This window comes from Artemia franciscana, chromosome 8 (genome assembly GCF_032884065.1).
Source record: "Artemia franciscana chromosome 8, ASM3288406v1, whole genome shotgun sequence".
NCBI lineage: Eukaryota > Metazoa > Arthropoda > Branchiopoda > Anostraca > Artemiidae > Artemia > Artemia franciscana.
The window spans coordinates 47,702,963-47,716,341 of NC_088870.1; the positions used below are offsets into that span (position 1 = coordinate 47,702,963).

The 13,379-nt window shown below is 35.8% G+C and overlaps 1 protein-coding gene across 1 annotated transcript in view; it reads left to right on the top strand.

Annotated features, from left to right (window-relative positions):
• LOC136030703 (retinal homeobox protein Rx2-like) overlaps positions 1-8,960 on the top strand; it is a 34,308-nt gene extending 25,348 nt beyond the window's left edge. The window contains exon 7 of the mRNA XM_065709773.1: positions 8,614-8,960. Coding sequence (XP_065565845.1) covers positions 8,614-8,960 — 347 coding nt within the window. The remainder of the gene's footprint in view (positions 1-8,613) is intronic.
• The last annotated feature ends 4,419 nt before the right edge of the window (positions 8,961-13,379 follow it).

The window sequence follows — 13,379 nt, forward strand, 5'->3', positions numbered from 1 at the left end:
ATAGTTTTTTTTTTCATCAAAAAGACCATATAAAAAAAACGAACAAAAAATTCAATTAATTTTTTTTCCAGAAGACATATTTTTTAAAGAAAATTAAAGAGCTCAACTAAGCCAAGAATGAGCAAATATAAAGTCAAACGATCTTCCAAGCGTAAAACTAACATAAATCACTATCAATAAATAAATGAAACTCAAAACGAACAGAAATTACAATAAATAGCCGAGTCAAACTCAAAACGAGCAAAAATTAATATGAGTAGGGCTGATAACCCCCTGTCTTCTTAAGACCAGAACACTATTTGCGCTTTACTGAAAACAAAATACGTTTGAAATGTTTTCACCTTTCTTACTTTCATAAAGGAAAACTTATCAAAACCTTAAGGAAGAAATGTCAGTATATGTCAATTAAACTGACAAGCCACTGTTTTTGTTTTTGTTTTTTTTTTCAGTAAAGCGCAAATTATGTTCTAGTCTTGGGAAAGTATAGGGGTCATCAGCCCTACTCCCGTTAATTTTTGCTCGTTTTGAGTTTGACTTGGCTATTTATTGCAATTTCTGTTCGCTTTGAGTTTAATTTATTTATTGATGGTGATTTTTTGTAGTTTTAGTTTTACCCTTTAAAAATCTTACTGTATTTCTGCTGATTTTTTATTTAATTGTAGCTCTTTACTTTTGTTTGAAAAACAGCTTTTGTGGAAAGAGTTTTAAAAATTTATTTTTACCAAAAAGGCCGACTTTCTGACGGTCGGTGTAAGCATTGTTTACGATTTTTTCTCTATATTCTTATTTAAAAAAAAAACGATTTTCGGATTATTTTTGTTTGTCTGGGACAAAAGATATTTTAATAGGTTTCAGGGTTATTAGAGTAGCCAAGCTAGTAGCCTCGATGATGTTAAGTTAACAATACGCCTGCTTAAAAGGTATCTGCCACGTGTTGAAAATATCGACGTCACTATTCAGGACAAGGTCAAAATCCTTGGTGTTTCGACTGATCACAACCTGAATTGGCATCCCTATGTCCCTCCCTTAGTTCAGGAATATGCCCTGTTGTTACGGCTTATTGCTGCACCGCGCCGATTCACAGTTCCTCCCAAGCAACTAAGGTTTATTTTTTGCACTTATATAAAACAAATATTTTGATTTGAGGCATAGAGTGTTTGGTGACTTGGTAATGGGCCAAAAGACTTTTTGTTCCCAATCAGCTAAAAACAGTGTGGTGCAGGTTCTTGGGCAGTGAGGAACCTAATGTAAAAAAACGATATTTACGGGTATGGTCCCCCAAAAAAGGGGTCAGAAAAGGGACCAAAAATGTTTTAATCGGTCTGCTTGTTATATCTTTAAATAGCCTACTTGGGATAAGGGGACCCGAATGCAGAACAAAATATAGAAACAAGTATTGGTTGACCCAAAACAGGGTCCGGCAAAGGACTATAAAACTTTTTTCCACGTCTTGAAATTTGAAGCTTCAAGTTCCTAGGACAAGCGAGCCCTAATTTACCATTTTTTTAGGGAGGGGGGATCTCAAAAAGGTTTAATTTTTCCTGACCTTCATGAAAATTGTTTCTCTAAGTCCATGGGCTATGGGAATCCCAATGCACAAGAAGAAAGAAAAGTAAATTACCATCCCCCAAAAATGACTCCAGAAAAAGGGTCAAAACTTTTTTTGATTGGATTTTTAAGTTTCAGAAATCAATATCTGGTCTCAAAGGAGGCTGAAAATTTGGAGAGGGTGGGTATTATTGGGTCTGGAAGGTCCTCCTGAAAATGGGACCCGAAAAGGTCGAAGTTTTTCTCATCAACTTAAAGCTTTCATTCTGAAGTCCTTGGGCCAAGTGGACTGCAATGCATAAGAAAAATAGAAAGAGATTAGTTCGTCCAAAGAAGGTCCAATAAACTTTTTTTCCCGAGTAATTGATACTTAAAGCCTTAAATTGATTTGGCAAATGGACCCTAATGTACAAGGGAAATGTACATTAAGATAAATGGGGCCCAAAAACTTTTTTTTTGCAAAAACAGACTAGAAAGTCATAGACAGTTATTTCTCGATCTGCTTTAATACTGTATATACAGGGTCAAAGGATCCTTACTGAAGAAGAAAATCAGACAATTTGTGGTAACAAACTGTAAATAAGGAGCGAAATTTTGATATCAATAAATATAGCAAAAGAATCGGCTAACTATGCTGGTTCCAAATATATAATATTCATTAAGCTTAGTGTTAACCAAGAGCGGCTAAGAGCCGGAGAAAATTTATCTGATTTATGAAAAAAAGTGGAAATACCCCTGTTAAAAGTCGAAAAATCTTGATGAAAGTCATACCATCGGATTAAGCATATTAGAGATTTTACTGTTGAGGTTTAAAGCTTCTATCTGCAAAAATTTTGTATTATAGGTGCGTGTTCATTTACGAATGAGCAAGATCATGGCTGCGTGTTTATTTTTATTTTAGTTTTTTTTTTCCTGGGCTGATCCTATTGAACCAACAGGTCTAGAATATCGGGAAAGGGCTCATTTGAATAGAAATTAGAAATTCCAGTGCCTTTTTAAGTGCCTAAGAGATCGGAGGGTAATTAGCTCCCCTCACACGCCCTTTTTTCCCAAACTTATCCAATTGAAATCTTGAGATAGCCATTTTGTTCAGCATAGTTTAAAAGTTCCAAAACTATGCCTTTGGAGATTACCTACCCCCCTCCCCCAGCCCCTAGGGATAGGACTTTAAGTTGAAAAATCTGCACATTGCTTACATATAGTATTTGTTATAGGGAAGCATACAGAAATCTTTTTGGGGAGTGGGGATTTTGTGCTTGGTGTGAGTGTCTGCGGGGATAATTTTCCGTGTGGGGAGGAATTTTCTGGGGTGAACTTTCTAGGAGCAATTTTAGACTGGGGTGATTTGACAGAATTTCGATACGAAATTCTTTTGGGGGGAAATTTTCAGCGTGTTTGGATTTCCGGGAAATAATTTCCAAAGAAGGGGGATGTCCAGAGGGATTGGAAAAACGATTAGAACTTAGTCTTTTTCAAATAAAAGTGTGCTAAGGAGAAATTTTCAGGGCCAGCTTTCGGAACGAAATTTTACGGGGGAAGGGGAATTTTCGCAAGGATAAAAATGACCGGAAGAAGTTTTACAGGAGTGTGGGTGTGTTTTACGTAGGAGGGAATTTCCACGGAAGACTTTCCCATGAGGGAGGGACTTTTTGATGGAGGAAGCGCCCTATTTGCCGGCATCGTTTGAAAAATGATCAGAAATTAAATAAGAACAAGTTTTTTCAACTGAAAGTAAAGAGCAATTTTAAAACTCGAAACTAACAAAAGTTTTGTCGTATATGAAGAGGCTGCCCCCCTGCACAATACCTTGCTCCTTACGCTGAAGTCTGACTGTTTGTCCCAATTTATTATGAACGACTCATGAAACACAAGGGCCATTTAACTACAGTAGGAACCTTTTAGAAAGTGCTAGAAACTTTAGTGTGAAGAGCGAGGTATTGAGGAGAGGGACAACCCTTATATATATACGGAATAATTTCCGTTCGTTTTGGGTTTTAATGTTGCTCCTTACTTTAGTTCAAAAACTTGTTTTTATATTTAATTTTTAAAAGAACGTTTCGTATCGATTCGTGACAACAGAAATTAGGAATAATATTTTTCTTAAATTTTTTCCGTACTTTTAAAGAAGATACTTATTCCATTTAAACGGCCCTTATGTTTCAGGAGTCATTCTTAAGAAATTTGAGCCAAAAGTCAAATTTAGTGTAAAGAGCTAGGTATTATGGAGAGCCCACCAATACCCCTCAAAAACTGAATATTTTCTGTTCATTTTATGTTTCAATGTTGCTTCTTACTTTCAATAAAAAAAAATTGTTTCTAAAATGATTTTGATCGTTTTTCAAATCACACTGGAACCCCCACCCCTCTGTGGAAAATTTATACCAGAAATCCCCCCCCCCAGATGAAAAGTTTCTCCCGCGAGAAGATTTCCTATTTGGAGAATTTCGGGAAAAGGGCGTGGGACGGGACAGACTATGCTCCCATCACGTTTGACTCTTAGACAGGTCACTAAAAACTTCAGTTTGCATTTAATGAGCCCCTCCTAATTTTAGACGTCTATCCCTTCAATATGAAGTGCCATATCGATTTGCGGCCTCTGTCAATTTTTCGTTTTGGAGCCTAACCCCTTAAGGGTTACTAAACTATTACTAAGGGTTACTAGACGAGATATTCATTTGACAGAAAAGTGTCAATCATCGTATCGATGTCTTATCTTTTTTGCCATTGTGCCGAATCACACCCACAACCCCGTGCTAACTATCCACCAGCATTCATACATAGTCGAAAACAACCGAAAAATAGCCTCACTATATACGCCCCATCGAGTTCTAAATGACAAGATATTTACCGAAAGGACTTGGTAGTCACACACGTGCCTTTGTGATTGATTTTCCCCTTATCTGTATAATAATTTTTCGATTATGTTCTCATGCGGGGTGGGACTGCTACTCTCTGAGCAACACTTGATATGTCTTTTATGGGAAAATTGTGGTCAGAACAAAAGATTTTAGAGTGCATCAGGCACGTGACATGAAATTAAATTTTTTCGGTTAACAATTAAAAGCCATCACAATTTAGTTGTACATTTGTTGGAAAAAAAATGATAAGATGGTGGAGAGATACTTATGAAAATGACTTTATTTTGTGTGTGTACGGTTAAGTCCATAAACGGCCAAATGCCCTTGTTCATTCGCTTTGTTCAAAACTTAAATCGTACCTAAGGACAGTGCTTCGCATCCATCTTTTTCCGCTTCAGGCGACACGGATGGAGGGCTTCTATGAAATACCCTATACTGTTTTGATCATCTTACAGTTTTTATTTAACTAATATATTTATTGCTGTTTAAACTTTAATCCCACTCTCCCAAACATCCTCCCCAAAATCTGTCTTGTATTTTGGCCTTATATCTGTGTGGAATTTCTGTTTCTACTGAACATTAAATAATGAAAAAAAAAAAGTTTTCCTGAACCCTAGCTCTTTACGCTGAGGTCCTAAGCTCTTTAAAAGCACTTCTAACTCAAATTCAAGAGCCCTCGAGCTTAAGCAGTCTTTCTTCAAGGCAAAAAGTCAAAATTTAGAATAAAGAACTAGGGTTGAGGAGGGGGCAGCCCCCTCATACATGGAATAACTTCTGTTTGTTTTAATTTCAAATGTTTCTCCTTACTTTCAATTAAAAAATCTTTTTTTTTAATTGAATGTATGACCGTTTTTCAAATCATGCCGTGAAAGCCGCCCTCCTCCACCATGGAAAGATACCCCTGGAAAATTTCCCCCAGAAGCCTCCCTCTCTTCGAAAAATTATAGCAGTGGAAAATCCCCCCAGTGAAAATCCACATCTCGGAAAAAAGAATTTCAGTAAATTTCCCAATAACAAATACTATATGCGAATGGTGGGAAAATTGCAAAGCTTAAAGCCCTTTCCCCAGGGGTTGTGGGGGATGATGTTATTCCAGAGGCATAGCTATTGGACCTTTCAACTATACTGAAACATATGGCTATCTCAAAATTTTCATCGGATGTAACTAGGGAAAAAGAGGTGTGCGAGGATGTTTAGTTTCTGTCGAATCTTTATTGGTCGCTTAAAAAGGGCACTGCAAGTTTCGGTTTCCGTTCTAAGTAGCCCTCTCCTAATGTTCTAGGACACACATCAGAGATGTTCTGAGCAAATTTTCTGAGGGTCGTATATTTTGATGGGTATCATCAAACTTAATGGATTCTACGTAGTTGGAATAAACGTAAAAAGCCAATTCTTTTGTTGTATCCATTGTAAGTCCATATCCAATATTTTTTTCGGAAGGGGGGGGGGGTAACAGCAAAAAAACTTAAAAAACGTATTAAAAATCGGTTTCATGCATTTTTCTTACAATACCCTGAATAAACTAGCATCTCAAGCCATCATTTTATGAGAAAAATCTTTTTTCTCCCACATAAGGAATGTGGTTTCTGAAACAGGACTTGGCCTACTCAAGGAATTTATTACGAGCAGATCACCCAAAGTCTTTCTTAAACTTTATAAGGTCATCATAAGACCGAACCTTGACTTTGGAAACTGCATAGCCGCTCCCCAATGTAAAGGCGACATGAGACTTCTTGAGGGCGTGCAGAGGCGTGCCACCAAGGTTATAAATGGGCTGAAAAACCACCCCTACGATGAAAGACTAAAAAAACTCAAATTACCCACTCTGGTGTACCGCCGCAGACGAGGTGACATGCTGCTTACCCATAAACTCTCTAATGACACATCTAGTATCCTCAACCTGAATATGTCCTACCAATCCCATGCAAGAGGTCATTCTAAGAAATTTCCTAAATGCCACGTGAACACAAGAATGCGTCAAAACTTCTTCTCCGAAAGAGTTGTCAATGACTGGAATTCCCTCTCCGATTCTACAGTGTCAGCAACTTCACCTTTAACTTTCAAGAAGTCACTGGATAGCGAGTGGTCATGCAGGAACTGGAAATACTGCTGGCAAGATCCAGATCAGTAACAGATGTCAGTCATCATCACTCACAGAGAAACATAGATCCATTGGACCTTATCTCTCTGAAGTGCGAATTAAGGTAATTAAGGTAATCTTCTATATTGTCTTCAACTTTTTTTTTCTGTAGCCTGTCTATTATATAAAATAAGAGAAGATTACGTGGAACTTTGTGAAGACAGTGAATACAACCTAAGCAAATATTTTGGCTATATATCAGCTTCCTCAGCTCGAATAGGCTTAGTGAAGACTTTCAAAATTAATTCTGTAATTTTAGCTTTAAAATTTATTTCTTCGGTGGTATTTTTGAATAAGTTTTTTTATTTGTCTTATATTATATTTCGCTGAGCACAGCTGTCGCATATATTGCCAGATTATCCGCTTAGGGTGTTCTCACTGTGGCATTTACTGTCTTAACGAATTTCTTGTTTATATTAAAGCTGCTTTGCTTTGCCTGTCTTCCTTTTTAGGGACACGAGTTACACCGCGGCAGTGTAACAGAGAGATTGGGAGGTTATATAGACCTTTTTTAACAATTTCCAGAATTATTGATTCGTACCAGTTTATCCCAATGCACACCAAAATCGCATTTTTGTGTGTAAAATATCAGAAATTGGCATTTTCCCATAATTTGATCCATTTTCTTGGTTAAAGGGGTATTATATATTTGATGTCCGGATCGAATGAACCCTCTTTCAGTAATTTATAGCTACCAACGATGGAAAAAAAACAAAACAATACGCATGTGTTACCATCTTTCTTTTGAAAAATAAAAAATCACATATTTTTGTAGATAGTTGCTTTAAAGCTATAATGGGGTTGAATTTCTATCATAGTTTTCATCAAGATTAGAACCACTTTTGATGATGTTGATTCCTCTTTCTAAAAAAATCAAATATTTTTAATGCTTGTAATTCTTAATGAGTAAATGTAGATTAATAGTTTTGTAGATTTAGAATTAGCATAAAAAGTAAATTATCCCAGTGTGTATATTACAATTCAGACTTCTTTCTTTGATTTTTTGAATTTTACTAAAAATAATTGTTCTTTACTTACAGTTTGTTAATATGTACTGGTTTGATCTAGGTATCTCTTATAAACGGGCAGGCTGCTAATCACCCCCCTCACCTCAGCCCCTATATTTTAAGTTTTAAATGAATATTCATATAACAATTCTTCAGTCATCCTTAAATGACAAACATCCTTTAGAGAACCATGAAAAGAAGAGCTAAATAGGTGTTTTTTAGTCTATTTTGGGCCTATTTAGTCTATTTATGCCCATATTTAGTCTATTTATTATATTTATATTTATTATATTTATGATAATATTTATCATATTTAGTCTATTTATGCCCCCGCCCTCCCCGCATCTGTTTAGGTAAGGATATGAATGTAATTCTTTATATTGCGCGTAAATTAGTTCTGTAATATGAGAAGAGATGTCATCCCGCAGCAATATATTACTGGCTTAGTCCGTAAGTATTGCACAGAAGAAAGGGAGACTACTGACCAAAGTCTTCCACCTACCCCATCCTCCTCTTTCCTTCTACATTTATCTGGAACTCAATGAAAATTAAAAGACTACCCCATCTTCATCTTTCCTTCTACATTTATCTGGAACTCAATGAAAATTAAAAGACTTGAGTTTAAAATGCACTATTTGAAGCACCTTCAACATAGCCCACTAACAAAAAAGTCCTCTCATCCACTGACCTTCATTGAGTCCACTGACCACAGACGTCATTGTATTATACCACAGTTTCATAAATTATATTCAATTGGTACATAATTCATAAAATACCACATGAATAAATTAAGGCAATAATAGTTTAAAACAATTGTCTATATTAGCCTTTTATTTTATATGAACCGCATGTATCTTTACGAACATGTATTTCTCGCACGAAATACTGTCTTATCGGTCCCAAGTGGGGGGTGATCAAGCCTCCAGGAGGACAAGACCTTGGGTAGCGTGGTAGACAGAGTTCGAATCTACTAAAGATGTTGCTAAACTACTATAATTAACAACTAAACAATATGCAATACTACCAAACACTCGTGAACAGTCTTTTTCTTCCTCGTTAGTACGTTCTCTTGAAGCTGTAGAGAATCTGAACAATATTCAACTTGCACCGGCTGGCACAGTTGATTTGGAGGTACCCGCTTCCCTCTCCATGCTTGCCGTCTATAGTTGGTTAATGGAGGTTACTGGAACTCTCCGATGGCAGTTGATGTGGAGGTTATTGGTGAACTCTCGCTGCTCACCGTATATGATAGAAAAGTGGAGTTTACTTGAACTCTGCAACGGTGTTCATCTAACTGCTGTAGTCCAGTCGGTTCCAAAGTTGAACTGTCCACGATTTGTGTCTTTTGTCCCCTTGTCTCTTCCAAGTCCTAGTATAAGCATACCGGCTCCACGACCCCCAAAGTAGCCCCTCATTGGCTGGCAGGTTTTAGTCACGTTCAAGTTCTGCCTGGAAGACACAGGAAGGCAGAACCAGGCACTAAAAAAGTTGATACAAAGAATGCAATCTTAAAGTAATAAAATACTAAATACAACAAATACACTTATATATAACTTGTCTAGACCTAGCAACAATCTTTACATTTGCAACAATCTTTACATAAATATGGCAAAGCACGTCATTATGCCTTTGAAACTTGACCGTTGAAAATATAGCTTTCACGGTTTTCATAGCCGGTTGGCCATCTCAAAGCTTTGCATGATAGTCTTTTAACCTGTGCTTGTGTATTATCCAGAACACACTCAAGAAATTTGGTCTGTAAGATATCTGACAAAAACTGGTTTTTCTCTCTGTAATAGGTTATAATTATCTTTATCTCATTGAGAAAAACTATGAGTAGGTCTTTTTTTATTAAATATTTAATATATATAGGTGATTAGGCTAAGTTTTTAACGTGATATGTTCTGGACAGCCTGCTGCCCGTAATTCTTTTTTATAATTTTCATAAATCTGTTTCTTAATTATTATATTTCATCTTACTTTTGGCCTATTTCACTATTATTAACCTAACTTCACTTCTTGGGTGTGTTCTGGATATAACACAAGTACTTCTTGACCCTCGTTAGGCCAAAGGTCTGGTTCTACGCCATAAAATCTTAAAAAATACCACTTTCCTGGGATATGGTCTCTTTTGCTGCGTAAAAGGATACTTGAAACTTTGATTCCCATTCGAATCATCCCTCCGTTGATATTCTAACGTATCAGAGGTCTTGCTAACGTTTTTTAGAAGAATGAGATCCGTAGAGACTGTCCCTTTTAAAGAGTTTAAATATGATATTATATCTATAATAGTAGCCTATTGAACACTTGGAAAACCACTTTGTTTGATGTTTCACAATCCATTTGAAACCGTTTGAGTTCAAATGAGAAAGTTGAGGGACATGAGGGAGTATTGCATCAAAGCTGTCAGTTGTTGTCCTTCAACAGAAGGTTCAACAGGCACGTAGAACGGAGTATCTAAATTAGGAAAAGGACTAGCAAAATATCAGACCCTGATAATGTGGAGGAATAAAATTCATACGTCCAAACTCAAATAATTTGGAATTTTCTTTTATAAATTTATTCTCTTTCTTTTCCCTTTTAATTTTTTGGATCGGATCTCATTTCCTAAAATTGTCCGTATTTATGCATAAGAAAATGCATAAGAATACATCATCCAAAACCTGTGATATAAAATCACCAGCCCCCTGAAATGAATCCGATTTCTTTCATGAATTGAGCTTAGGCAAACAGTTTTCAGGTAAATACAATTCACCTAAATGCGACTGTCTCTTCCCTTTGAAAAACTTTATTCATGATTTTTATACCGATAGGCTATTGAATATTTGCAACGGAGGGGATTTAGGACGTGTTCCTGAGGCACGCCCCCTCTCAAAAAATTCAAAAGCCGGCACTAATTACAAGAGTGAAGGAACTAAAAATATCAATGGAGGACTCTATGTTATGTTGGTTTCCCTTCCCTTCCCCCTCACATATCAATTTTAAAGCCACCCTTAACTTGGAAAACCACCTTGTTCTGTCTGCTTCTAACTGCTTCTATGAGGGAGTCTTGCATCAAAGTCCTTTGTTGATTTCTTTCAGGAAAAAGTTCAACAGATACTTAATACCCAAGAACATCAAAATATTTTTTTTTGCCCCTAGACATACCCCGAGACAACAATTTTATAAGACATTTATTAGAGTCATGTAGTTTTTAGGTTAGTACATAACAAGGTCATTTTCATTAAGATTGAACTCCCTTGATCTACCTAATTACCTAATTGAATGACCTAATTTACGAAGATATATGTGACTGTAAAATTCCCCATCCAACCCAATCAAACAATCAGATTTAATGTTCACTGTCCTTGGTGCTTTGAAACCGAATGACTAAACTAGTTAGAGCACTAGCAAAATATCAGTCTATCATGATGTGGAAATACAATAGCCATTAACAATAATGTGGAAATAAAAGTCATTAACAATAATATGGAAATATGATAGTCAGGAAAATTTAAATCATTTGAAAATATCTTATAAGACCTAAACTTTAGTAAGTTGCATATTGCTTTGAAGAGAGGTTGAGCTATATAAATGGTTCAATCTCCCTTGAACCTTGCAAAATCTGACTGATAATTATAATTCTATCCAAAAAGTGATAATTCTGTATACGCCCAGTTTTCTTGCTTTCACCAATTTGCCCTCCCCAATCTAATTTTTGTTTTCTGTATATTTGGCTGAAAACCCCAGTCCAAGGCAAAATCCAGGATTTTGTTTAATCACCGGTCACTAGGTCCGGGATTTATTTTAAACCCCAGTCCAAATGTGTTTTGAACCAGTGAAATGTGTTTTAAACCCTGATATTAAATAATTTATCATTTAGAACATATGTTTAATAGAATTTAGAGTATCATTAATTAATTTATTACCTGGAATGTTTTATTATTGTTCGAAGATATTTCTATTTCGAAGATATTCTATGCTTATGAGACACTGTTTTGGATAAGTGAGACTACAACCCCCTCCCTGAATCTGGCATAAAACTATCATAAAAGAAATAATTTCTTTGAAAGCATCTTCTAAAAAAAATTAATTGCAGCAAGTCAAATGGGAACAGCCTCTCTTTAAAAATACAAAACTTAACAGATGACTAGGCTAGAAAAAAGCCACATTGCACAATTTGCAGCTGAAAGAATTTTAACCCTTTACAAAAAGTATATCTGTTAATTTGCAAAGAACTCAATTCATGCGTTAAATTGATGCCCCGTATTACATGACTCAACCGCTATAAATCACAATGAATAATTGGTGGAGTGTGCCTCGTAAATAGCACCCATAGATAGAACAATTGACCCCCTGGATTGATTCTATGTCATGGAGCACGCCTCACTCGTACGACCCTAAAATGAATTCCCATGACATATTAAATTTCCATACACCCAATTACAACTTCCTTGCTGGACACTGTATCTGATTATCAAAATGTAACTCAACGAAAACAAATACTAAAATAGGAAACAAATTCATGGATGATTGGAAAATGGTTATACCTTCCTTTGGTATGTATACAGAGAGGGGCTTGGGGTTCATGCCCTGCCCCAATTTTCCAGTTTTTTGTAGAATGATGAAAAAAGAAATCATCAGTGCAACAGCACAAACACAGAAATAAAACAAATAACCATTTAAACGAAAAAGAAAGACAGGAGGAGAAAGGAAGACTGTGTTCCAACTTTAGTAATTAATATAGATAAGTACTTGAATGAGGCCTTAACCCTACTCATCCATCCAATTACATAGGTCAAATAGCATAGCCATACACAATCAACCGTAAAGAATAATCCATGGACACACAGTCGTGTCGTACGTAAGTATAAGTCGTCATTTACTAAATATTAAATAAAAAAAAAACTAGTTTTTTTTAACTGAAAGTAAGGAGCGACATTAAAACTTAAAACGAGCAGAAATTACTCCGTATATGAAATGGGTTGTTCCCTCCTCAACGCCTCGCTCTTTACGCTAAAGCTTTTAATTGTTTTAAAAAGTAGAATTGTGGCAAAGAGTCAAACTTTAGCGTAAAGAGCGAGGGATTGCGGAGGGGACAACCCATTTCATATACGGAGTAATTTCTGTTCGTTTTAAGTTTTAATGTCACTCCTTACTTTCAGTTAAAAAAACTAGTTTTTTTTATTTAATTTCTGAACGTTTTTGAATTAATGCATGTTTGATTTTGGCTCTCCGCACATAAATTATTGAAATGAAATTTGTATATTAATTTTTTTTTTTGGCTAAATGGCTTTCTCTTAGTTTTGATCAGACGATTTTGAAAAATAAGGGGTGGGGAAGGAGGCCTAGCTGCCCTCCAATTTTTCGGTTACTTAAAAGGGCTACTAGAACTTTTAATTTTTAACGAACGTTTTTATTAGTAAAAAATATGCGTAACTTAAGAATTAACTTACGTAACAAACTTTTATATTCTTATATTTTTATTGTGTGTACGAGGGGGTTTGTACCCTCGTTAATACCTCGCTCTTTACACTAAATCGTAAGTTTTGTCCCAATTCTTTAAGAATGACCCCTGACTCAAAAGGGCCGTAGAATAAATAGTTCAAATTACTAAAAATACTTTAGCATAAAGAGCGAGGTATTTATCTCCTCCTAAATACCTCGCTCTTTATGCTAAAGTATTTTTAGAGCCCCTCATATGCGTAATAATCTCTGTTCGTTTTAAATTTCAATGCTATTCCTTACTTTCAATTGAAAAAACGTTTTCATGTTTATTTTTTCATTGTTTTTTTATAGTAATGCTAGAAAATCCTGCGCCCTTTTCATTGAATTTTTCTTTCCCCA